Source organism: Quercus lobata, chromosome 6, assembly GCF_001633185.2.
Source record: "Quercus lobata isolate SW786 chromosome 6, ValleyOak3.0 Primary Assembly, whole genome shotgun sequence".
Taxonomy (NCBI): domain Eukaryota; kingdom Viridiplantae; phylum Streptophyta; class Magnoliopsida; order Fagales; family Fagaceae; genus Quercus; species Quercus lobata.
This window is the reverse complement of record NC_044909.1, coordinates 8,345,563-8,372,416: the sequence shown is the minus strand read 5'-3', so window position 1 is coordinate 8,372,416 and position 26,854 is coordinate 8,345,563. Positions and strand designations below refer to the sequence as shown.

Genomic DNA, 26,854 nt, shown 5'->3' with positions numbered 1-26,854 from the left:
TCAAGCCTCTGGGGAAACCAACTACTTAGAAGGAAAACTACAAGTTTTGGACAGAACCAAGGACTTGTATGGTCCTCGGACTCAAGCCTCTGGGGAAACCAACTACTTAGAAGAAAAACTACGAGTTTTCGACAGAACCAAGGCCTTGTATGGTCCTCGGACTCAAGCCTCTGGGGAAACAACCTACTTAGAAGAAAAACTATGAGTTTTGGACAGAACCAAGGCCTTGTATGGTCCTCAGACTCAAGCCTCTGGGGAAATCAACTACTTAGAAGAAAAACTACAAGTTTTAGGTAGAACCATGGCCTTGTACTCGGACTCAAGCCTCTGGGGAAACCAACTTCTTAGAAGAGAAACTACAAGTTTTGGACAGAACCAAGGCCTTGTACGGTTCTCGGACTAAAGCCACTGGGGAAACCAACTACTTAGAAGAAAAACTACAAGTTTTAGACAGAACCAAGGACTTGTATAGTCCTCGGACTCAAGCCTCTAGGGAAACCAACTGCTTAGAAGAAAAACAACAAGTTTTGGACAGAACCAAGGCCTTGTATGGTCCTCGGACTCAAGCCTCTGGGGAAACCAACAACTTAGAAGAAAAACTACAAGTTTTGGACAGAATCAAGGCCTTGTATGGTCCTCGGACTCAAGCCTCTGGGGAAACCAACTACTTAGAAGAAAAACTACAAGTTTTTGACAGAACCAAGGCCTTGTATGGTCCTCAGACTCAAGCCTATGGGGAAACCAACTACTTAGAAGAAAAACTACAAGTTTTGGACAGAACCAAGGCCTTGTATGGTCCTCGGACTCAAGCCTTTGGGGAAAACAACTACTTAGAAGAAAAACTACAAGTTTTGGACAGAACCAAGGCCTTGTATGGTCCTCGGACTCAAGCCTCTGGGGAAATCAACTACTTAGAAGAAAAACTACAAGTTTTAGACAGAACCATGGCCTTGTATGGTCCTCGGACTCAAGCCTCTGGGGAAACCAACTTCTTAGAAGAAAAACTACAAGTTTTGGACAAAACCACGGCCTTGTATGGTCCTCAGACTCAAGCCTCTGGGGAAACCAACTACTTAGAAGAAAAACTACAAGTTTTGGACAGAACCAAGGCCTTGTATGGTCCTCGGACTCAAGCCTCTAGGGAAACCGACTACTTAGAAGAAAAACTACAAGTTTTGGACAGAACCAAGGCCTTGTATAGTCCTCGGACTCAAGCCTCTAGGGAAACCAACTACTTAGAAGAAAAACTACAAGTTTTAGACAGAACCAAGGCCTTGTATGGTCCTTGGACTCAAGCCTTTGGGGAAACCAACTACTTAGGAGAAAAACTACAAGTTTTGGATAGAACCAAGGCCTTGTATGGTCCTCGGACTCAAGCCTCTGGGGAAACAACCTACTTAGAAGAAAAACTACAAGTTTTGGACAGAACCAAGGCTTTGTATGGTTCTCGGACTTAAGCCTCTAGGGAAACCAACTACTTAGAAGAAAAACTACAAGTTCTGAACAGAACCAAGGCCCTGAATGGTCCTCGGACTCAAGTCTCTGGGGAAACCAACTACTTAGAAGGAAAACTACAAGTTTTGGACAGAACCAAGGACTTGTATGGTCCTCGGACTCAAGCCTCTGGGGAAACCAACTACATAGAAGAAAAACTACGAGTTTTGGACAGAACCAAGGCCTTGTATGGTCCTCGGACTCAAGCCTCTGGGGAAACAACCTACTTAGAAGAAAAACTACAAGTTTTGGACAGAACCAAGGCCTTGTATGGTTCTCGGACTCAAACCTCTGTGGAAACCAACTACTTAGAAGAAAAACTAGAAGTTTTGAACAGAACCAAGACCTTGAATGGTCCTCGGACTCAAGCCTCTGGGAAACTAACTACTTAGAAGGAAAACTACAAGATTTGGACAGAACCAAGGACTTTTATGGTCCTCGGAGTCAAGCCTCTGGGGAAACCAACTACTTAGAAGAAAAACTACAAGTTTTGGACAGAACCAAGGTCTTGTATGGTCCTCGGACTCAAGACTCTGGGGAAACCAACTACTTAGAAGAAAAACTACAAGTTTTGGACATAACCAAGGCTTTGTATGGTCCTCGGACTTAAGCCTCTAGGGAAACCAACTACTTAGAAGAAAAACTACAAGTTTTGAACAGAACCAAGGCCCTGAATGGTCCTCGGACTCAAGCCTCTGGGGAAACCAACTACTTAGAAGAAAAACTACAAGTTTTGGACAGAACCAAGGCCTTGTATGGTCCTCGGACTCAAGCCTCTGGGGAAACCAACTCTTAGAAGAAAAACTACAAGTTTTGGACAGAACCAAGGCCTTGTATGGTCCTCAGACTCAAGCCTCTGGGGAAACCAACTACTTAGAAGAAAAACTACAAGTTTTGGACAGAACCAAGGCCTTGTATGGTCCTCGGACTCAAGCCTCTAGGGAAACCAACTACTTAGAGGAAAAACTACAAGTTTTGGACTGAACCAAGGCCTTGTATGGTCCTCGGACTCAAGCCTCTAGGGAAACCAACTACTTAGAAGAAAAACTACAAGTTTTAGACAGAACCAAGGCCTTGTATGGTCCTCGGACTCAAGTCTTTGGGGAAACCAACTACTTAGAAGAAAAACTACAAGTTTTGGACAGAACCAAGGCCTTGTATGGTCCTCGGACTCAAGCCTCTGGGGAAACAACCTACTTAGAAGAAAAACTACAAGTTTTGGACAGAACCATGGCTTTGTATGGTTCTCGGACTCAAGCCTCTAGGGAAACCAACTACTTACAAGAAAAACTACAAGTTTTGAATAGAACCAAGGCCTTGAATGGTCCTCGGACTCAAGCCTCTGGGGAAACCAATTACTTAGAAGAAAAACTACAAGTTTTGAACAGAACCAAGGCCTTGAATGGTCCTCGGACTCAAGCCTCTGGGGAAACCAACTACTTAGAAGGAAAACTACAAGTTTTGGACAGAACCAAGGACTTGTATGGTCCTCGGACTTAAGCCTCTGGGGAAACCAACTACTTAGAAGAAAAAGCACGAGTTTTGGACAGAGCCAAGGCCTTGTATGGTCCTCGGACTCAAGCCTCTGGGGAAACAACCTACTTAGAAGAAAAACTACAAGTTTTGGACAGAACCAAGGCCTTGTATGGTTCTCGGACTCAAACCTCTGGGGAAACCAACTACTTAGAAGAAAAACTACAAGTTTTTAATAGAACCAAGACCTTGAATGTTCCTCGGACTCAAGCCTCTGGGGAAACCAACTACTTAGAAGGAAAACTATAAGTTTTGGACAGAACCAAGGACTTTTATGGTCCTCGGACTCAAGCCTCTGGGGAAACCAACTACTTAGAAGAAAAACTACATGTTTTGGACAGAACCAAGGTCTTGTATGATCCTCGGACTCAAGCCTCTGGGGAAACCAACTACTTAGAAGAAAAACTACAAGTTTTGGACAGAACCAAGGCCTTGTATGGTCCTCGGACTCAAGCCTCTGGGGAAACCAACTACTTAGAAGAAAAACTACAAGTTTTGGACATAACCAAGGCCTTGTATGGTCCTCGGACTCAAGCCTCTGGGAAAACCAACTACTTAGAAGAAAAACTACATGTTTTGGACAGAACCAAGTCCTTGTATGGTCCTCGGACTCAAGCCTCTGGGGAAACCAACTACTTAGAAGAAAAACTACAAATTTTGGACAGAACCAAGGCCTTGTATGGTCCACAGACTCAAGCCTCTGGGGAAACCAGCTACTTAGAAGAGACAATACGGGGTTTGGACACAACCTGGACGTTATATGGCCCTTAGAATCTACCCCGGGAAAGAGTTCCCCATTGATAGTTGGGCTAATCCCAAAACTGCATGGATTCCCCAGCCTACCCTCGGATTCTCAATACCAAGGGAATTGGTGCAACTGCAATATAGGGCCATACGTTGTCAAAACACAGTTAACGTCCCTCACTGCTCGGCTACCCTCTCGGATGAATTATTTAGAGTTTATCGTTCTCGGACGGTCGCCTCGCATGCATTACGGAGTATTCTGCTTTTATCTCGGTTAGTTTCATGAGTTTAATCTGCTGGGAATTATCATTTTTATGCCTGGTAATGTCGGTAAATTAGAATTAGTGGGGTTCTGTTTCAAGGTTTCCTGCTCTAAGTACCATTGAAGGAAAACACACATGTAGCACACCCTTTCACAAAATAGTTGTTGCAAAAAGGAAAAATATTTAAAAAGAAATAAATTCATCTTTTATTAAGACAAAAAAACAGTACAGCGTACAATGAAAGAGCTTAAATAAGCTCACACTGAAACTAACTACACAAGCGAAAAGAAAAGATACAAGGGAATGAAGAAAAGCCGAAGAAGAGGTGCCGAGAAGAGACGAGCTGCCCCTCCAAAATTTTGTCTAAGGAAGCCATTCCTCAATACTTTTACATGCCTATAACTCAGGCAGCAAAAGAGCCCAACTTGGGGCTTGCACCGTTGAAGAAAAGGTGCAGAGAGCCTGACTTCGGGCTAGCGCTGCTGAAGAAAAGGTGCAGGGAACCCAACTTGAGGCCAGCACCGTTGAAGAAAAAGTGTCAGGAGCCGGAAGTTGATGAGCCTCCACGTAACCATACCTGCGATAAAGTAGACGGCGCTGATGGCGGAAAATCTTACTTCTGACGCACCAAGAATCTGGTGCGACCAGTACTTGCTTCGGATTTTGACTGAAAGAGGGAGAAATACCATTTCCCCCTTATCAAGACGGAAGATTATCTTGAATCTGTGCCTCCCCTGTCCAGACCACGCCACCTTGAGTCTCGGAAGGGCCCGACGCCTCTGTGGCGGATGTAGTTCCTTTACCCCTGTCCGTGTCTCAAGCATATTGCACAAAGGGCAGATAGCACTGAATACGAAAACTGTGATTATAGCTGAAGGATTATGATTTTGAAGAGAATCGAAGGGTTTGTGTGTAAGGAAAATAACCTCTTATCCTACTTATATAAGAGTTAAGGTGGGGGCATTCAATTCATGCAGCTTTCCAAGGAATGCTACGGACAAGGTAGAGTTGGCTCAATTTCCAACGCCATTCGCAACCGTAGGATCTGTAGATCCTCGTGAAGGCGCGCCTTGAGTATTGAAGCGTCAAAGGACTCCACGTGAGTGGGTAAAGGAATGCCTCTTAATTTGGCACGTCTCCCATGTAAATGGAAAAACACAAATATTAGTAGAGTACAGAATCTGAGCAAGCTATGATGTAAGCCCAACATTACCAAAACCCTCCTCCCCGACTAAAAGTCGGGCAGCAGGATTTTGAAGGGCTATTGTGGGGCCAGAGAATTCGCAGCCCAGGCCCACTTTACATTAGGGCCCAGGGCCCAAGCCGAGGAGAGCCATTGCTGAGGACGACCTCATGCTCGGCACCCCACGAAATGCCTGAAGAAAGGGGCAAACTGAGTGTAGGGGCAGGGCAAAGGAAAAAGCTGCCAACATCATAATACAAAACCCTGTATCTGACAAACCCATACTCTAAACCATGCCCTTTAACTTTCCCAACAACCCCAAACCACTCTAGGTATGGGTTGACAGGACAGGTCTGCACCCCAAAAAGTAAAACTTAGACGTGGACTCTAAAGGGGGAAATGAACACTAGTATAAAAGGGAAAACCCCTCAGAAGAAAAGGGATCCCTGCAAAAAGGGAGAAAAGGACGGATACAAGGCTCCTCGAACGCCGTCCAAAGACTTAAGTCCTACAGCCCGTACTAATGGAGGGCTTAGCTAGTCAAGCCAAGCCCACCCATATAAGAGCTTCCATAGAAGCCATGATTAAACCGCCCACCTGTGCCCAAGGTCATGTCTTTCAAACCCACTCTCTACAGATCATATTGTTGGGGCCCTTTGCATACGAGCCCAACGTCATTCATGGGTCGTTACAAATTGTGTCCCCACAATTATAATATTTACCGTTAAAAGTAGATTTTATTTTTCAAACTGATTAAATGATTTTGAAAACTACAAAGAAGAATTCAAAATATAAAATACTTTTATATCCTAAAATTACATAAATTTAAACAACCTACCCAACACTTTCTCTACACTCTATTCTCACAACCAAATATGGGGAACTTGACCATAAACACCCAATTAATTATCTCAATGGAATTAAGGAAATCATTTGTAAGTATCAATATAAAGAGAATGTGATTAAACAAAGAGAAATTTGCTAAAAACACATTCATTTATCAAAATTCAGTTGACTTTAGTTGGGCTTCTGTATCCTTTAAAAAAAAGAAAAAAATAATTCTAAGTCACCATGGATTTTTGTTTTTACCACTATGGCTACATACAAAGAAACCTACAAATTATGAATTCTAACACAAAAATTAAAATTTAAAAAAAAAAAAAAAAAAAAAAAAAAAAAAAAGCTAACTTCATAAATAATCAATTAGAATGTTTTTTTTTTTTCTTTTTCTTTAGTTCTAAAATAAAATACATTTATAACTTTCCCAAACCAAAATCTCAAACACCCAAAGACTCCAAACAAATCATAACCTTCACAAAATCTACAATGTTTGACTTTAACATCAAAACCGTAAGCTATCGTCATTGAAAAAAAAACGCAAGCCCTCTTCTTTGGTCATAGCTTACTCATACGGGTTACAATTAAATGATACTGCAAAGTTGGAGTTATGTAGACATCATTGAAAGGTTGAAGCTAAATGACATCATTTTTTTTCTAAGTATATTTGAGATAGGATGATCTGAAAGGTTATGGACATGTGTATATAAAGGAGTAAAAGTGAAAATGATGAATAGAAATGCAAAGAGTTTTTTGTGTGTGAGAGAGATAGAAGGTCTTGAAACATTGAACCAAATAAAATAAATAGTAGTCTTAAAACATTGAATACAAAATGTAACAAAAATTAGTCTTGAAATATTGAACCAGAAGAAATAAAGATTCTCCACTTTTAAATTTGTTCTTATCTCTAATATGGTTTAAGGGTATCTCAATTCTCTTCATAGAGTGCACTACATGACAGAACCTCATGCTCTTTCGCATGAGGTCCCTTCTTTTATATATATATATATATATATATATATATTGATTACCTTATCATGAATGTTGTAGATTTGCTTTGTGCTCTACTTGTTAGCACTCAAATGTCATTTCAGCTCTTAGTGCTTCCCTTCCTCATACCAATAATATGAATAAACAAACATGCAAATATGTGATTTGTGGCCCTCTCCTCTTTCCCACCACTAAGAAAAAGCTCTCTCACCTTAACCAATGGAATGCCCCATGAGATTCTTAAATTTCGGTTTGATTTTTTCAAAATATTGGGTGGAGGTATTGTTGGGTTTCCCCACATGATTTAATGCTTCTTTCCTTATTAGGAATCTGATAGAGAAAACAGTAAGAATAAAATCTGCTTCTGTTTGATCCTTGTTTTCTTCTCTGCTTACAGCTGCTAATTCATGAAAGTCCCCACAACAAACGCAACTTGAAAAGAAAAGATTCCATTAATTCACGGCTAATACAGAAAGGAGATACACATGAACAGTGCAGTCCAATGATCCACACTGATTTTGATATAGAATACCTTTTTTTTTTTTACCAAAAAAGAAAAAGGTATTCTATATCAAAATCAGTGTGGATCATTGATATAGAATACCACTAACTAGTGTTTTGGTCTATATTTTTCTACCAGATATAGAGAACTGATACTTAATCATATTGTGCTCTTTATACAAAGTTTAATAATGGGTATCCCAAGGTAGGGGGGCTAAGTCGGCCTTCCTAGTTCGAGATCTTTGTGTGAATCTTGGCAAAATCCAGGGCTTTTTTACCTTGCAGCTTGCTTGTTACATAATGTTTACTGTACTCTCCATGATTGTACCTTCTATACTTGCATGGGTTGCTTTCATCGACAAATTCTGGCATTGGACCAAGCTCTATTCCATAACTAGGAGCATAAAATGTGACAAGTGAGAGTCTGTCTTTCTCCTTATGAGTCACTGCTCTGTGCTCCACACTCTTGTATTTACCATTTGAAAGAACCTGAAAATTTTTAAAATTTAGAAAGACCCCAGTTGAGATATTGATTTTGACACAGAAGATACACATAAGATTTCAGATCTCTTACTTCTATTGTGTCACCAATGTTGATTACTAGAGCATTTGGGATGGGCTGAACAGGCACCCATGTGTTATCTTTAAGGATTTGCAGTCCTACTGAGCTGCCCTTTCCTTGCTGCAGCACTGTGAGGGCACTTCCATCTGAATGTGGGCTTAGACCTAAAACAAGGTCAGGCCTTGAACATGCTGGGTAGTAGTTCATCCTTATGGCCTGCACAGCCACCCCAAACATCTCTTCAAAGGCTTGTTGTCTCAATCCTAGGCTCATGGCTATATATTTCAACAGATTATTGCAGAGTGCCCTCACTTCTTTTGAGTAAAGCTCTACAGTTTCACTGCAGACACAAAATATAAGTTTAAGTAATTAACCAAAAACATTGGAAATTATTGGAAAAAGGTATAGAACAACTTTTACCTGAACTTGGCTGGCTTTGTTGGCCATAATTTGGGGTTCCTTATGTATTGGGGCTCAACCCCAAGAGCAAACATGTTGCACCAATCCAGCTTTTGGTCCTCTGAGAACACAAATGCCTGCCCATATCCTTGAAGAGTCCCTGGTATCATTGGGTATTTTTGTTTCTCTTCCAGAGGTAGCATGAAGAATTCCTTGGCCAGCTTCTCTATGCTCTCAAGCAAACTAAGCTCAATGTCATGGTTGATTACCTTAACAAAATAACAAAGTATTAGCTTACACTGTAAAATGACCATTTTTAGCACTAACATTAAGATATGCAATTTGTGTACCTGAAAGAATCCCCACTCCTCACAAGCTATTCCAAGCTTCAAAATTTCAATATGGACTTCATCTTTGTCTCCTTTTATAAGCTTGGAGAAATCAATAACTGGAATGTCACTAGTTGATGATAGAGCTGTGGCTAGTGTTGGCCTCTCTGTCATGTCCCTTACAAATCTTTCTGGAATTGTAGTTGGTTTAGCGTTTCTTAGTTCTTGGACATCATCAATGTGCCCAACCCTGACTGGAGAAAGGGGTACGGGGGCCATCGGAATAGAACTTAGAGGTAAGTGAATGCAAAGAGGTTTTACTTGTTAACTCTACTCTTGCACAAAGCTCTATTTATAGAGGAAGGAAAATACAAATCTAAGCACTTTGTTGAGCATTTTTTTTTTTTTATATAACAAAATTTGTATCTAATTCTTTGGGGACCCACATTATGCATTTTATAAAATTGAGGTACATATTTTAAAATCTCATTTTTGCTCGTAACACTAATTGAGTCATACATGTAACCCCTTACATATACCGACTAGATGTCTGGTTGCAATTGGAGCACAAACAAGGCCACTAAATCAACCAAATGATACACATAAGGTACCTCTTGGCTCTTACTGCATCACTTGTTTTTTATGGGGGGAGGAGGGGGTGTCCTTTTATGTATGATATCATCATTTGTATGAAAACATTATACATACATACATATATATGTGCTTTTAAGATCATGGAATCTAATAGTACTGGTACTGATTGTCTCTTGTGGCAGACTTATGCGAGTGGTTGTAAGTTGGGGCCATTCTCAAATTGTGCAAGTAGTAGATGTCTCCATTTCTGCAGACCAAATCTAGTGTTTTTGTTCCCTTTGTCCATACTAGCTCTTACTTAAGGCTCTATGCTTTCTAAGCCCCTCTATTATGTATGTTCCAAGATCCTTTTTGGAAAGCATGAAATAAGAAAAGCACCCACTCAATCTTTAGTGCTAGCAGAGACCCCTACTTGGTCATGCTTTGGGAAAATTGTGTCACCCCCAAGAAAACGTTATTGAGTTCTCAAAACATTTTGGTTTAGTAAATATGAGTTACATCTTAAAGCTTAATAGCTTTTCCCAGTTAGGTACAAGTTTTGGAACTTACTTAAATGGCTGAATCAGTGAGGAAAATGTTGAGACACAAATCAAGCAATAATTGATTCCAAAAGAGGTTTTAGATATTAACCTAGAAACTTATGTGGTGGAAATGAAATCATCTTTTGGTACATGTACCATGTGGCTTCTCCCATAAAGTTAACTGGTTTGTGCTGAGAAGGATAGAAAAAAAAATTTGTCCCCAAAGAAGAAGTAGAAAATCGTACTTGAGAATCTTAGAAAGCAAAAGATCATATTCTTTTTAGAAAAGTGAAGTGCAACAATGAAAAATGTGTTAGTGAGATTCCAAGGCAACTAAATTTTGTGCAGCACTAGGCAGTCCAGTTTTGTACTGTCTAATATTCACCATGCTCAACCTGTGAGCTACCTAGCATTGCATATAGAAGTTGTCTAAACTGAACAATTTATACGCACATATGTATATATGATCCAAAAAGATCTTTCCCACCCAAATGATCTAATGTCAATTAATATTAAGGGGGAAAAAAATTTTAAGTCCCAAAAGTCTGTTACCATTGGACCAATACATTTTTGTAGTAACTTCTAAATAGCAAAAAGAAAGTAGAGGGGTTGATACATAGTCCCCCCAAAGCCTTCTAAATTGTAAGGACAAGTGTCTTGACCAAAAAAAGGGGAATGGGCTTGAATGAAGGTGGACCACTCAACCTTTTCTCTCTCTGTCAGTGGTCTTTTTCACCTTTATCAGTTTGTTGGGCTTTTTTTGCCAAGACCAAGGATATAAAGCATGCTATCAAGAAAACACCAATAATTGGACTATCCAACAAGAACAAATTGTTTATGAATAACACCCACCGTTTGAAGCCATAAAAATCTATGTAGGAAATACTTGGATAATTGCTTCCCCCACCAAAATCTGCAACAACAAATGATGGAGTTACTAATTTTGAACTAAATAATCGAACAAAAAAATTACACAAATCAATGTCTTAAAACAGTAGGTGACCAGCTAAAATAAAAAAGAAAGTGTAAAGGGACCAGATAAGACCAAACAAAACACCAAATAATAGCAAATCTACATGTACACCTTTATTTGTTCCGCATGAAGTCCCCCCCACCCCCCACATTTTAAGGATAAAATTTTCAATCAAACAAGATAGGAGCTCATCAAAACATGAAACAAAGAACAGAAATCTAATGAAATTTTATAAAACACTTTCACACAAAATGAATTGATCAAAATTAGATCATATTCAATAACAATTTGCAACCCTACGAACAAAAATATCCAAAATAAAGAACTCTAAGCCTAAGGTATCCTCTAAATATTGTTATCCCAAACCCACCCCACCAAACATACAAGTTGAAGATCAACTAAGTCAGTTCTCTGTAAGAAATATATATGAGTGGAAAATTGATGGAAAATCTCTATAAAAAATTTGTTGGCGGTTGTGCTCTAAATACCATTACTGAACCAGGAAATTATAAATCAAAAGCAATATTTAAGAAAATGAACACATAAAAATGGATATAAAAAGCAAATTAACAAATGTGGGAAATTAACTTTGTGTTCAAAAGCAAACAATGAGAAAAGCAAATTAACTTTGTATTCAAAGCAACACATATGGGAAATTAATTAAATTAAAATAATAAACAATAAAGAGTGATCGGAGCATTAGTATTGGTGGTGCTAAAAAACTAAATTACTATTTTTAGCACCACAAACTACAAAATTGGTGTTGCATTGGTGGAGCTAAAGCAATAATTTTTTGCTTCTCAACTACAATGCACAGCTATCTTTGGCTATGCACTGCAGCTCAAATGTTTAAAAAAAAAATTATTTTATTTGTGTTCGCACTAGGTCAGATTATCGTGGGTTTGTGTTTTTGCTAGCTTTTTGGTTCTTCTTCCCATAGGAGTTTCACACTTGTGGTGGTGGTAGTGGTGCCATAAGTGCTTTAAAAAGTTTCACACTTGTGGTAGTAGTGGTGGTGGTGGAGGCGGCGACAACAACGGCAATGGCAACATGAGTGGTTGTGGATTGAAAAGAGGGAGAAAGAGAGATAGTGAAGAACAGAAAAAAAATAATAATAAATAAATGAATTATTTATGTAGTAAATATATTATTTTATTATGTTATTTATATTATTTTATTATGTTAAAAACTAAAATAAAACCACTTATGTTGGGTGTTTTGTAAAATAAGGTAATAAAATAGATAAAGTAGTTTTTTGTTGTACAAAATTATTAAATTTATGACTCCACCAACGTGGAGAAATTATACAGTCCTCTGGTGGACCACGTCACTTGTCCACTATTCCATTAAAAAGCTTCCATTTGTTTAAAATTACTGAGTCAATAATCAGTTTCTATTTTTTTTTAAATTTAACTCAATAATTTTAAACAAGTATGAGTCTTTTAGTGAAATGATAGACCACATCATTTGTCCACCATATAGACCTTATAATTTCTCACCAACGTGGATGCTCTAAATAACCGGTACTTACTTGAAGGCTGAAGCTTTTGACACTTTGAACATAAATATTTGGATTAATAATTTTGGAAAGTATTGAAAATTGATGAAATATGTAGGAGACAAGATAAAAGAAAAAGGAAAGGGATTACAATGAGACGTGACTACAAATGACAGCAAGAGTGGAATGTCTTTTTGTGACTCTAAAGGCTTGTCCCTAAACTAAAGCTACTCCCTGAAAGTCTTTTTATAGCCAATTCTTGGAGGGATAAGCGTGTGATCTTGTAGCGCCACGTACTACTCTCATGCAAATGGAGTTTTTTTTTTTTTTTTTTTTTTTGATAAACTTCAATAGCATTAAACTTCAAAAGCAACAAAGGGTGGGTAATCCTCCTTACAAACAAACTCTATAACTGGCGGAATATTACCAGAACTAAAAGAAAAGGACCGAAGGGAGGTTCAAGCAAATTTAGCAACCTCATGAGCTGCTGCATTACATAACCTCCTAACCCTACAAAACTTAACAAAAGGAAAAAAAAGCAGAAAAATGAAAGATGTTGCTGATGGAGTTTGTAGAGTAGTCTTGGACAATTCTTTCTATTTACAGAAAATTACAAAACATTGACAGAGCCCAGCCAAACCTGCTCATTACCTGATTTATACCTGTGGACGTTTTATGTTTTGTTGAGGATGATAGCCACGGTTTCTGTACAAGCAGGGTCTGTCCTGCAGTTTAGTTTTTCTTTAATGAAGTTTCCTTTCTACCAAAAAAAAAAAAAAAAAAACTCCAAACAAAGGAAACAGGAACTGGTTTAACAAAAGGGGTCGAGAACTACATAGATCAAACCCTTTCCCATTGGTTCTCACAAGACCTCTGGTTTACTCTTCAACTACACTAAGTAAGTCCTCCTTCACTCTGCTCTCTCCTCTAATCGCTCAAATTTCTTTACTCTCTTTGAGTTTAAACTTTAAACTGATTTAACAGTTCTAGGGTTTTTTTTTTTTTTTTTTAATTCCCCAAATTGTAAAATGCCTAATTCTTTAAAATTTTCATTTCCCCAAATTGTTATATATATATTTAAATTCTAAATTAGAATCTGGCCACATTATATATATTTTTTTAAATGATATTCTATCTCTCCCATTATTCCATTTTAAGATGTCTTAAAACAAAGTTCTTTTTATCATCGTAAATCACTACAAGGAAAAATATTTATTGCAACAAAAAAAAACCATTACAATAACATTAGAGTTATTGCAATAATTGATACAAGATGTTGCAATAAAATTTGAGATAATAGGTTTATGCAATAAAAAATTTTGTTGCAATAAACTCCAAATATTTTAATAATAACTTTGATGCAATGATATATATATATATATATATTGTTGCAATAAACAATTTACTATTTCGAATATCTTGTAAGTATAGGCTATTACTTCACGAAACTTGTTGTAATAGAACAAAATAAGTCGGATTAAATTACTGCAATGATATCTTCATTGCAATAGATAATTAATTCATTTTGTCACTGCGATTGACTATAAAATAATTGATACAAAGTTATTGCAACGATATATTCATTGCAGTTACATGTTTGTCATTGCAATAGATTGTAAAAAAATTAATATCAAATTATTACAATGGTAACTTTGATACAATAGCTATTAATTCGAAATTTTCGTTGCAATAGATTGCAAAAACAATTGGTATCAATTTATTGCAATGATTTTTTCATTTATTGCAACAATTTTTCCTAACATATTAAAGTTTCTGTTGCAACTAAAAATTATAAGTTATGGCAACTTATTATTGTTGATGTAATAATTTAATACTTTTAAGTTACTATTACAACCATTTTAACTTGTAGATGCGATATTTTGTCTAAAACTACTATATAAATATTTTGTTGTATTAACGCTTGATGTAATAGACATTTTTTGTTGTAATGCATCATTGATGTGATGGTCACTTCATAAGTATAAATACTTGTAAAGTGTGGGGGGCAAAAGCCGGAGTTCAAATTTTCAGGAGAAAATTTCACACACATATACAATTAGATTATATTAAAGTAGAATTTTTATCCTGTATTTAAAAAAATAAATAAATAAATAAAAACAAAGCCATCTTTGAAATGTCAATAACTAAATTTACTAACATACCCTCCACTTAAATAAATAAACCGTACTTCTTCCACTATCATTTTAAAGGGTAAATTGCAATTTACACCCCTGAAGTTTGGGGTTGACTAGATTTTACACCCTAAAGTTTTAAAAACTTGATTTTACACCCTGTAGTTTGATTCTGTTAGCAATTCACACCCTATAGTTAGTTTTTGGTGTTAAGTGACACATATACATGCTGACGTGTTTTATTTTTGCCAAATCAACACCAAAACTACGTCATTTTAATGATGACCAAGCGAAGAGTTAGCATGCATCAAAACTACGTAGTTTTAAGCCTAAACTTAACTCCTTGCACATCTCCATAAACGACACAATTTCAAGCAAAGTTCTAAAATATAAAAAACAAGGACTCACGAACAACTCAAGGATCTCACCATTCTCACGAACCCAAACCCTTCATCCCAAAGCAGCGGCAGTGGCGGCGTTAAAGGCTCCAGGCTGCCTCGTCGGAGACATCTAGACCCCCTAGCTTCAATTGCACATGTGAACCGAAACAAACCGAACCCAAACCCCACAAACCCATCGGCTCTTGTGAACCTAGGCAGCCTCAGCGATTGTGGGTTTCTGGGTTCTCATTATGCTGTATTTTTGTTATTTATGTACTTGGTGAGTAATTTCTCTACCTGGGTTGGTTTTATTTTCATCTTGTTATACTGTTTTGGGATTGACATTGGCCATTGCAGTCTGGGGCGTTGAATTTTTTTCGTTTTGTTGTTCCTTACTATTGACAATATCCATGAGTTTTTTTCGTTTTGTTGTTCCTTACTATTGTCAATATCCATGAATTTAGGAGTCATTTACTGGGTTTGCTAAGTTTCTTCATTATGCTTTCATGATTGTGGGTTTATGGGTTCTCATTATGCTGTATTTTTGTTATTTATGTACTTGGTGAGCAATTTCTCTACTTGGGTTGGTTTTATTTTCATCTTGTTATACTGTTTTGGGATTGACATTGGCCATTGCAGTCGGGGGCGTTGAATTTTTTTCATTTTGTTGTTCCTTACTGTTGTCAATATCCATGAATTTAGGAGTCATTTACTGGGTTTGCTGAATTTCTTCATTATGCTTTCATGATTGTGGGTTTATGGGTTCTCATTATGCTGTATTTTTGTTATTTATGTACTTGGTGAGCAATTTCTCTACTTGGGTTGGTTTTATTTTCATCTTGTTATACTGTTTTGGGATTGACATTGGCCATTGCAGTCTGGGGCGTTGAATTTTTTTCATTTTGTTGTTCCTTACTGTTGTCAATATCCATGAATTTAGGAGTCATTTACTGGGTTTGCTGAGTTTCTTCATTTTATCATCTTCTCACATAACTAAGCTGAGTTAATTCCTAATTGTTCACCATTCTTGTATATGCTTATGATTGAATCAAACAAAAAAGTTTAAAGATTAAGACAAATGAAACATGCATAATTCAGAGGCAACCATCCTTATGTTGGGGTAAAATTATCAGCATTAATCTGACTGCTTTAAGTCTTGCTTCATTTTCTTATTGCCAAATTATATTTATTTCGTCACAGGTAGACAATGTATCTTCCACCCAAAGGAAGACATGTATTTCCCTTCATGAGAATCTCTTAATTCTGCCATTGGTAACATGCATCCAGCAGCATTAGAACAATTGAAGAAGTGAAATTTTCCACTATGCCATAGATTCATTATCAGTTGGTGTTCTCATGTCCAGGACCCTTCAAATTTTCCACAGTTCCATAGATTCATGATCAGCTATACATGTGCCTCTTATCTCTTGCAAACTGACAATCTTGAAATGGGAAGAAGTGAAATTGTAGAGGTAGCAACTTCTCCGAGAGAACCTAAATTGTAGAAATTGGTTTGTTGTTGTGGTGGTCATTTTAGTGTATTTAGTGAATGCAAAAGGCCAATTGTATATAGTTTCTTATCTTATTTAATGTAACGACAATTGTAATAGCCATTGGCTTTATTATATTGTAATGGAAATTGAAATGCATTTCTTGCAAAGGAAATTGTCACTTAATTTTGTCTCTTATTAGAATATTGTTTATTATAAGGTTTTTAAATGTGGCTTTTGCTCTTGACTTAAAACTTAGAAGAAGTCTACCAAAACCACATCTTTTCTGCATCAGTCTATGAGAAATATGCAGAAACATGCAGAAAAATGACTGGAATATGCAGAAATATGAGGAGAGGATTATATTTATATACATATATATATATACTAAAAACTCTGATGAGCACAGCATCAACATGCCTTGTAAAACTTTTAAGCCTATAAATTGCTCTCTCTCTCTCTCTCTCTTCCTACTTTTCAATGATGCTCTTTTTTTTTGGTGATAAGTAAAGAGAACTTTATTAGACTGAGACATAAGATACATAAGGAATGAAAGGGCCTTTAGCATCTTCAGCTTCAGAAAACAAAACAGAGGGAGGGAGATTGGAGATGGGAAAAGGCCCCTCTTAAGAACACTCAAAACCCAAGAAGTTAAGTTATTTGGGGGGGGGGGTAAAATTAGCATCTTGTTTTACAATTGAAAAAGAAAAGGAAAATTCTTAACCCAAAAAAGAATGACTTCAATTATAGGAGGCCAAAAATGAATGTCTTCAATTCTGGAAGCAATCAGCCAGCAAGGGGTAGAAGCAAGTTCCTTGAGGGGCATTAACACATTAGCTGCATCACCTTTGATGATGATTAGGGAATAACCAGCTTCTGAAGCACATGAGATTGCAAACAGGGCAGCCATGACTTCTCCCCACAAAGCATCTCCTTTAGGGAATAACTTGGTCCAAGCTTTGAGGATTTGAGCTTGGTTGTTACAGCTTACTACTACTGCCATTGTACCTTGATTTTTGAAAGTTGCATCAAAATTCAATTTATTCCTATCAAAGGGAGGGTCTGGCTCCATTTGCATGGAAGGGGCAGGGTATTTTAATGTATTCCAAGCTGCCAAGTGAGATAAGAAAGCAGCATTAATCTCCCTGAACAAAGCTATAGTCTATTTGAGCATTTTGAAAAACCAATTTGTTCCTTTCTGCCAATAAGTGATCGTAGAGAATTGGAGAGAATAGTATAAATGCTTTTAATTGTTCTTTGGTGAGCTAGAGGTTTTTTTTTTTCTGAATATATGATGAATCTGATCCGATGAGCCATTGTTGGGAAATCCATTTGAGCAAAGTGGCAGGGACCATAATGAACTTGACCACACCCCACACCTGTGAAGAATGGGGCATTTGAGGAAGAGGTGTATGGTTGATTCACTTGGGTATTGGCATGTGGAATAGTGTTCTTCTATAGCTGGAATTCTAAATTTTTGTATGGACCGGGAGCAATATTTGGAGATGCATTCTTGGATACTTTGTAGATTTTGTGCTTTGGTTTGTGAGAAAATGAATAGATTATCTGCAAATTATGGGTGTATTAAGGATGGGGAGCCACAGTTGATTTTGACCCTTTGATTAATCCAATTTGATCACTTTATTGAAGAAGTCTTGAAGTGGAGTCACTAGCAAGAGTGAAGAGGAAAGAGGATAAAGGATCCCCTTGTCCGATCCCTCGAGTGGGTTTGAAGAAACCAAAAGGGCCACCATTGATTAGTATTGAATATGAGTGAGTGGAGATAGATTGCAGAAACATGCAAAAAAATGACTAGAATATGCAGAAATATGACTAAAATATGCAGAAATATGACTAAAATATGTAGAACATGACTGAAATATGCAGAAATATGCTGCTATATTTTTTTTCTACTCATGTCCAACATGACTAGAATAATAAGCTTATGAAAGCTTTACAAAATAGTGACTATCAAAGTTTGCCAAACCAAAGGGCCTAATAATAAAAGGTCCTAAGACCAACACAAAATAAGCTTATGGGCAGCCTCATAAAACAGTAACCACAAAAGGTTCTAACAATCAAAGGTCCTACAAACTACCAACTCCTGATCCACTTCCAACTCCTTTTCTAGCTCCAGCTCCTTTTCCATATCTACCAACTGCACTGCTTCTAGAAACACTTGTTTGGGTTGAGACCTATAATAATAGATACATTGGACCATATGGTAAGTACACAACAAACTCAATGACCAAATACTGGCAATATGCAAATATTAAGCATAATGTGAAGTATATATATAATATGGCAATTACTATAGTAGATTGGCTTCCAACAACACTTGGTGGGTGATGATCCTCTTCCACTCTTAAGCCCATAAACACATGATCACCTCCAGCTCTCCTAACCTTCAACAAGTTCAAAAAATTTGTAGTTAGCAACTACAATAGGTGAGTAGCACAATAAAAAACTTATTTAGCAATAAGCAAGTATTAATACATGGTTTTGGCTCCTTGTATTCGTTGTTGCTCCTTGTCTTTGCTTAGTCTGGCCCTCACTAGCATCATTAGATTTGGGGGGTAATTTGCATCCTCTTTTGTTGTGACCCAATTGTCCACAATTGCCATTTTTTTGTGCGGCAGATGATTTCTTCAAATTATGTGAAATCCTTGGTGCCTCGTCAGCAGCTTTCTTCCTCTTGTTCTCCTTTAGTCTTCCAGGTTGTACTAGCATCTTTGGAGGCAAAATCTTATCACCTACTGCATTTGGCCAAAAGTCCTCACCATTGGTAGGCTGGATAAGGTGTGAGTATGTTCTAAGGTAAGTCTTAACCTTGTAATAACTATGCACATAGCTTTCTGTCATTTCTTTTTTGTAAGCAATTACTGAAACCGCATGCATGCAAGGGATGCCGGTTATATCCCATCTATAGCAAGCACAAGTATGCTTCTCCAAATCAACTACAAATTGTTTTCCCTTACAATGCACTTCAAACTTCGATCCACCAGACCACGTAGATGTGCAATCCCTAGTTGCTTCCTTGTTAACTTCTAATTTATCTTGAATTTTAGGACAAATTGGGCCAGACTTCTTCAACATTGTATCCCTATTTCTTGGGATCCTTTTCATAAGATACCTCCTAATCATCTGACACATAGTTAATATGGACTTATCCCTAGCATCAACAATCTTAGAGTTAAATGACTCACAAAGATTGTTCAACAGCATGTCACACTTAGGCCATGAACTAAAAGCATGTCTACTCCAATGTGCACAGTCAATGCCCATCAAATGCCCATAAGCATTAACATCTACCTTTCTCATCATCTCCATCTTTGCCTCAAACCCAAGTTTGGTGATCTCTCTTGCTGCTGCCCACATTAAATCCTTCAATAGTTTGCCCTTGTGCTCTTTCTTGAAGTTTGCATATAGATGCCTAACACAGAACCTTGTATGTGCTTCGGGAGCAACTTTTGCAAGAGCAAGAAGTAAGCCCTATATTAAAAACAAAACAAATAAATTAGTTAATATGTAGATATTAAATAATATGTAAATTATTTCAAGTTAAATATTATACAACAAATGGTAAGATTAAACTTACATAAATAATTACATACCTTCTGTTGATCAGAAATAAAGGTCCAGCCACGTTCCCTCACAGGACCAATATCAGCTAACAACAACTCCAAAAACCATGACCAAGTGTCTTTGTTCTCGCCCTCACAAACAGCAAATGCTATTGGGTACATCCCGTCATTCCCATCAATTCCAACCGCTGCCAATAGTTGCCCTTTCAAAAACCCTCTTAAATGACAAGCAGCTAGACACACATACATTCGTTTGAAGTGCAATGTGGGTGTGTGTAAATTGTTTTACTTTTCATCCTTCCGTTAATGTCCGTTAGTTTATGTCCTATGTAGCCTAATGGAATACTGATGTGGTAACTAACTTGGACTAAACCATTTTATTTAAAAAAAAATATGGACACATGGCTCACAATGATTTGTACATATGGATTAAATACTTTAGTGAGACAAATTTACCCCTTTTAATGATTTTTTCTTCCTTGTTCTCATGACCAACTGCACCTAGCTTCTCTCAGAAGAGATCTCGACACTAGCAACAAAAACAAGATACAGTGGCACTAACTCGTACCCCCGAGCCTAATGAAATCTCAAGCCCTTGATTGAAAAAAATCCTTTCATTCTGTATTTGCTTATAGATTTGAAAAGAAAAGATAACTTGGAGCCCACTACCTTGACTAGTTGATAAGTTTGGATATGCATAAACAACAATTTCTTGAACAGAGCGAAAAATTAAAGTATTTTATAGTTTGGGACTCAAAACTTTTGCCTGATTTGGAGCTATATGTGTGTGGCAATACTTCTTGTATAATGGGTTTGTAGTTGAAGCAGTAGCCCTGGAGTGGATTAAAATAAAATGAAGCTATAAGTACTCTTTCTCTAAGCTTTGGAATTTTTCATCGTTTCTTCTCTTCTATAAGGTGAGCTTCTAGGAGGGCTTGGGCGTTGGGTAATCAGTTTTAACGTTTGGGTAATGGGGTTTCCAGTTGGGGATTTTCTATCAGGATTAACGCACAACTACGGGCTACGGCTAGTGTGAAGAATAAATTTTGTTAGGTTCTAAGACTTTAGGATCTAAATGTATTAGAACTTCAATGTGTAATGTTGGCAAACCATGATCAAAACTTAGAGACTAAAATTAGGCTGCTTAAAGTGTGTTTATGTGTAAAGTTGGAATCGAGTGATTGCAAAATTTATTAGACTAAATCTGTAAGGCTCGATTGATCGAAAATTAGACTCGATCGATCGAAACTCGTGCAAATTGTTTTTTCTACAGAATTTCCAACTCAGCCCAAGCCCATATGACCTATAGGGTTTTATGTTTTGCTTCAAGTATAAAAGAAAAAATCCTAGCCACGTTTTATAGGTTGTTGATATGCTGTGTGTGTGAATATCTTGTGAGATCTAGATGTGTTTATCTTCACACACACTTAGGATTATCAAGATCAAGATTGATGTCAAGAACTTGGTGATCTCTTCAGTTACTGTTTCAAGAGCTTAAAGAAAAACACAAGTAGGAGAACTTGTGGTTGCTGTGAATCAAGGAAAGAAGTAATCTGTGGACTCGGAGCTGTCACGTGGTCGTGGTAGTAAGTTTTCTACTCAAGGTAGTAATAGGATGTTAGTGATCTAAGTCTTATTGCACAAATTTCAATTCTTTCATAGTGGATCTGTTTTACCTTGAGGATTGCTAGGTTAAATCCTCCCCAGGTTTTTTACCAGTTTGGTTTTCCTGAGTCATCATATCATTGTATTCTTTATATTTTCCGCTACTTTACATGATATGATTGTTATTGTTTTATCCTAGATCTGAATAATAAACCTAAGTATTCACTTGGTTAATTAATTAGGTTAAATAATCTAGTTTACAGGGATCTAAAAATGTACAAATTTGTCTCACTAAAATATTTAATCCACACACACGAATTATTATAAGCCACTTGTCCTTTTTTTTTTTTTTTTTTAAATAGTTTAGTCCAAGTCAATTACCACGTCAAATCTCTGTTATGCCACATAGAACATAAATTAAAGGACATTAACGAAAGGATGAAAAGTAGAACGTTTTGTAAAGTTTAGAGATGAAAAACAAACTTTTAAAAATTTAGGGACTAAAAACGAACTTTTGTGATAGTTTAGGGATGAAAATGATATTTTACCCAAAAAAATACTTATATGGGTATTGTTCCCTACATTGTGTGTATCATAATTACAATTATGTGTGTGAATATATATATCAAAATCAATTGCTATGCAAATAATTCGTATGTATCAGCATTGTCCTAACTTTGCCAATGACTTATTGGCCTGATTGTCCCAACTAGTGGGATTCAACTAGGACTCAATTCTCCTCACCCAACTTTTTATAAAATAAGATTTTTATAAATAAATAAATAAATATTGTCCTAACTTTTTGTATCTTGACATATAAAGGGATACTCTACTACTTGGCACTTGCTATTTTCCAACTAGTTTACTAATTACTAGAAATGCTTCTTTTCAAAATAATAATAATAATAATAAAGGAAATAGTGTCGTGTAATTTTATATATTTATATATATATATATATATAAATGTATGTATGTATATAATTAAAAGACAAAACTTACGTACAATACCTTAGGTGTTGGTTTTTTAGGTTCCCCTCTTCAAATTCAGTCATGTGGCTATTTAATTAAAAGATATACTTCATCCCATGAGAAAAAACCCACATGGCAGAATCTTAGAAGGGGAACTTAAGGAACAACACCTAAGTACTATACCTAAGTCTTGCCCAAAATTAAAACAAGAAGCATACTTTAAAAAAATAAATAAATAAAAGAGTAATGCTAGAAATACAAACTTTTCTACAAAAAATTTTACAAACTGTTGATGTGATAAGTGGTTATTAGTAAATGAAAAAGTGATGTTAATGATAGACCTAAATGAAAACCAATAAGAAGTAGGCCACATTATTAGTTTGTAAAATTTTGTAAAATAGTTTGTGAATGTAACATTACTCAAAAAAATTGTAAGTGGTTTAAAACTTTTAAATTAGGAGCCAAAAAAAATTAACTTTATATATATTTACACTATTGAAAAAGGTAAATTATATTTTATAAATGGTTTCAAATTAAACTCTATATTTTAAAAATAAACCATGAAGCTTAAGATTTAAGAATGTTATAAGTTACACCTTATAGTTCCATTAGTTTCAAGTCAAATCTTAAACTTTTCAAATTATATCAATTTAAATCTCTAATTAAACTTGCAAATCAAACCCCTAAACCAAACAAGAAAAGTTCATAATTTAAATTAATACCATTTTAATAATCTAGGGTTTGATTTGAAACTAAGAAACTATAAAGTTTAATTTGTAACAATCATAATTTTTTTTTAAATCTTAAATTCTTTTTTAATTTAAATCATATGAAAATATACAATTTAATTTGAAACCACCTTTAAAATATATTATTAAAATGTAATTTATTAAAAAATATATAAAGTAGACTCACAATATGTTGTTGAACTTCATGGGCCTACAATAACGTGCATTTGGAGAAGATATGCCTGGTTAAACCTGATGGGCTTTTCTAACAATGTCAAAAAAGTGGGTCTAATATTTTTTTCTTTTCTTTTTTTTCTTTTTTCTAGAAAGTTTTAATTTATAATGTCAGTTCTTGGTGATAATTCTTATCATAACTCTTATCATCATACCAAGATATTAATTGATTTTTAGTTTAGGCGAAAATTGAACCTCAGATCTCTTATACAACCATCAGAGACTTAATCAGTTAAGCTAACTGAATATCACTTTGTCTAATCTAATCTCTTTATAATCTTTTTTTTTTCTTCCGAAAAACAAAGAAATTAAAAACAAATAAATAAATCCTTGGACCAAAATGTCCTCATGTTGCTTTGGGTAAGAGTGTAGAACCCAAAACCATAACCAGTTTGTGAGTGCGTTTGAAATTGATGAAGAAGTGGCCTTTGAACGAAAATCTCCTTTTTGCCCTCACCTCCTCACCTCTTTCCCGCCAAACAAAACTGTCAAATTTTCATACAAAAGCTTATCATTGCATTCAACAGCTTCGAAATTGTAAAGATTTCATTTCTGCAACCTTAGCACACTCCAACGTTTTAAAGTGTGGTTTCTTAAACGACACCTTCGCCACCAACCATCTTATAAACTGCTATGTTAGACTCCAAGAAATACAGGATGCACACCAAGTGTTTGATGAAATGCCGGAACCAAATGTCGTGTCGTGGACTTCGCTTATGGCGGGTTATGTTGATGTGGGTCAACCCAAAATGGCTCTTTGGCTCTTTTGGAAAATGCCCGGAAGTTCGGTCATGCCCAATGAATTTACTTTGGCGACTGTGATTAATGCTTGTTCTACCCTTGCTGATGTCAAAGTAGGGAGAAGAATTCATGCGCAAGTTGAAATATTGGGTTTTCGATCTAATCTTGTTGTTTGTTCTTCACTTGTTGATATGTATGGAAAATGTAATGAGGTTGATGAAGCTCGACGGGTTTTTGACATAATGGATTCTAGGAATGTTGTTTCTTGGACTTCAATGATCACAGCATACGCCCAAAATGCACAAGGCCACAATGCACTCCAAATTTTTAGAGAATTCAGTAGCTTAACGTTGGACCATCCAAATCATTTCATGTTGGCTAGCATAATAAATGCTTGTGCGAGCTTGGGTAGACTGGTTTCCGGGAAAGTCACACATGGAGCAGTGATTCGTCGTGGCCATGATTCAAATGATGTGGTTGCAAGTGCACTTGTGGACATGTATGCCAAATGTGGGTCTGTTAGTTATTCAGAAAATGTCTTCATGAGGATTCCAAATCCTTCTGTGATTTCATATACTTCAATGATTGTAGGTGCTGCAAAATATGGGCTTGGGAAGCTATCTCTCAATCTCTTCAAAGAAATGATTGATAGAAGAATAAAACCCAATGATGTCACCTTTGTTGGAGTTTTACATGCTTGTAGTCACTCAGGGCTAATTGATGAAGGCCTTGAACACTTGAAGTCCATGTATATGAAACATGGGGTATTGCCAGATGCCAAGCATTATACTTGCGTTGTTGATATGCTTGGTCGAACTGGTCGTCTTGATGAGGCCTACCAATTAGCAAAATCTATCCAAGTAGAGTCTGATGAAGGGGCTTTGCTGTGGGGTACACTTCTTTCGGCTAGTAGGCTTCATGGAAGGGTAGATATTGCAGTTGAAGCCAGTAAACTGCTAATAGAATCCAATCAACAAGTAGCAGGTGCATATGTAACATTATCAAATGCTTATGCATTGGCTGGGGAGTGGGAGAATGTTCATAGTCTACGGTCTCAAATGAAGCGTACCGGAATTTACAAGGAACCTGGTTGTAGTTGGGTTGAGATTAAGGATTCAACTTATGTGTTCTATGCTGGAGATGTAGCTTCATGTCCACGGGAGAGAGAAGTGATGAGTTTGTTGAGGGAGTTGGAGGAGAGAATGAAGGAAAGAGGGTATGTTGGAGGAAGTATGGGTTTGGTGTTTGTTGATGTGGAACAGGAGGCTAAAGAAGAAATTGTGGGACTGCACAGTGAGAGATTGGCATTAGCTTTTGGACTAATAAACATACCTAAAGGAGTGACAATCAGAGTGATGAAGAACTTGAGAATGTGTAGGGACTGTCATGAGGCTTTCAAGCTTATTAGTGATATTGTTGAAAGGGATTTTGTTGTAAGAGATGTGAACAGATTTCATCATTTTAGAAATGGATCTTGCACATGCAGAGATTTCTGGTAATGATCAGCCGATCATAAAATTTAAAATGTTATGATTATGACTATATAGTCGACCCCAAAATTGAGACTAAGATTTCGTTTGTTGTTCTTATCATAGTTATATTCTAAAACCCTACAATAACACAGTGGGAAAAGCCTCCCAAAAGTTGACAATTGTCCAAATTTCACAACTAGATGATAAGAATTGTACTAGATATGGAACAGGCAATGCTTGTGAAGTCTTGGTCAAATGGCATCCAAGAGAACGGTATCCCCAGAAAAATCTTAGTTTAAGAGATTGTGAACTCAATCTGATCCATGGTATCTACTTTGATGTGTGTGTGCGAGTCTGTGTCAAGGTTCTGGCTACAAGACTATATGATGCGAGATAAATTTTGTGCAGTGACCCATTTTTTTCTTTTATTTATTTTCTTATTTATTTTACTTTTGGACCAGCCAGCGTTGAAGAATTGGACTAAGGGGGGAAGGTTATCTATCAAATACCTCTCCCAAAATTGAGGGTTAGGTTACCTATCAATTACCTCTCCCAACGATGGCCAAGAACCTTGTACACTAGAGATCTCACAGAAACGGGTGCCTTGTTCATTGGATACAATCATGCACAATGTGATGTGACAAATACAAATAAAATTGATGAGTAACTCAACTACAACAATCATCATCCCAAGAACAGAATAAGAACTCTTAATGACCACCTTTTAAACAACAAAGAGTGCCGGAACTCACTTTAAAATGTTGCAAATCAGTATTAATAATGGCTTCTTTAAACGAAGTAATAGCATCTTAGGGTGTCAAAGTAAGTCCAAACTCATTTATCCCCTCAAACCCGTCCACTTTAATTGAACCCTGTGAGAGTGCTTTTTTTTCTTTAGCACACAGGCCCAAGGATCATGAGCCAAATAGTTGTAGTTTGGTGGACTAGGCTTGGTTCACCGTAGCTAAATGGGAGCTGATTACGAACCAAGTTGTGCGCAGGTCACATAAATCTCCTCAAAGCAAAAATGCAATTCCTCCTAAGCAATAAAATACCATTATAAGTGTTTTAGTATCATAAAATGACCCTTTACTCTTA

General features: G+C 36.7%; 3 protein-coding genes across 4 annotated transcripts; 1 reads left to right on the top strand and 2 right to left on the bottom strand.

Annotated features, from left to right (window-relative positions):
• Positions 1-7,477: 7,477 nt before the first annotated feature.
• Positions 7,478-9,188, bottom strand: LOC115995339 (protein SRG1). Of its 2 annotated transcripts, XR_004093329.1 has the most exons (5): positions 8,857-9,188; positions 8,528-8,775; positions 8,120-8,447; positions 7,649-8,034; positions 7,478-7,576 (listed from the first exon to the last, which is right to left on the bottom strand). XR_004093329.1 is itself a non-coding variant. In XM_031119857.1 (4 exons), the coding sequence occupies exons 1-4, from the start codon at positions 9,112-9,114 to the stop codon at positions 7,774-7,776; spliced, it is 1,095 nt and encodes a 364-aa protein (XP_030975717.1). In that variant the 5' UTR covers positions 9,115-9,188; the 3' UTR covers positions 7,593-7,773. The 2 variants fall into 2 exon arrangements, 1 of the variants encoding a protein (XP_030975717.1); XM_031119857.1 differs by lacking the exon at positions 7,478-7,576 and having other exon boundaries at positions 7,593-8,034.
• Positions 9,189-18,510: 9,322 nt separating this feature from the next.
• LOC115949770 lies at positions 18,511-20,256 on the bottom strand. The gene is made up of 4 exons (XM_031067051.1): positions 20,038-20,256; positions 18,920-19,915; positions 18,736-18,828; positions 18,511-18,618 (listed from the first exon to the last, which is right to left on the bottom strand). The coding sequence occupies exons 1-4, from the start codon at positions 20,254-20,256 to the stop codon at positions 18,511-18,513; spliced, it is 1,416 nt and encodes a 471-aa protein (XP_030922911.1).
• Positions 20,257-23,844: 3,588 nt separating this feature from the next.
• Positions 23,845-25,830, top strand: LOC115949600 (pentatricopeptide repeat-containing protein At4g15720). The gene has a single exon (XM_031066880.1). The coding sequence runs from the start codon at positions 23,957-23,959 to the stop codon at positions 25,781-25,783; it is 1,827 nt and encodes a 608-aa protein (XP_030922740.1). The 5' UTR covers positions 23,845-23,956; the 3' UTR covers positions 25,784-25,830.
• Positions 25,831-26,854: the final 1,024 nt, after the last annotated feature.

Coding starts and splice junctions, on each gene's coding strand:
- LOC115995339 (XM_031119857.1), bottom strand. CDS start 9,114: ATGGCCCCCGTACCCCTTTCTCCAGTCAGGGTTGGGCACATTGATGAT. Junction 8,448..8,527: donor ACAAAGCCAGCCAAGTTCAG/GTAAAAGTTGTT, acceptor TTGTGTCTGCAG/TGAAACTGTAGAGCTTTACT. Junction 8,035..8,119: donor ACATTGGTGACACAATAGAA/GTAAGAGATCTG, acceptor AAAAATTTTCAG/GTTCTTTCAAATGGTAAATA.
- LOC115949770 (XM_031067051.1), bottom strand. CDS start 20,256: ATGTATGTGTGTCTAGCTGCTTGTCATTTAAGAGGGTTTTTGAAAGGG. Junction 19,916..20,037: donor TTATTTCTGATCAACAGAAG/GTATGTAATTAT, acceptor TTTTTAATATAG/GGCTTACTTCTTGCTCTTGC. Junction 18,829..18,919: donor ATACAAGGAGCCAAAACCAT/GTATTAATACTT, acceptor AACTTGTTGAAG/GTTAGGAGAGCTGGAGGTGA.
- LOC115949600 (XM_031066880.1), top strand. CDS start 23,957: ATGAAGAAGTGGCCTTTGAACGAAAATCTCCTTTTTGCCCTCACCTCC.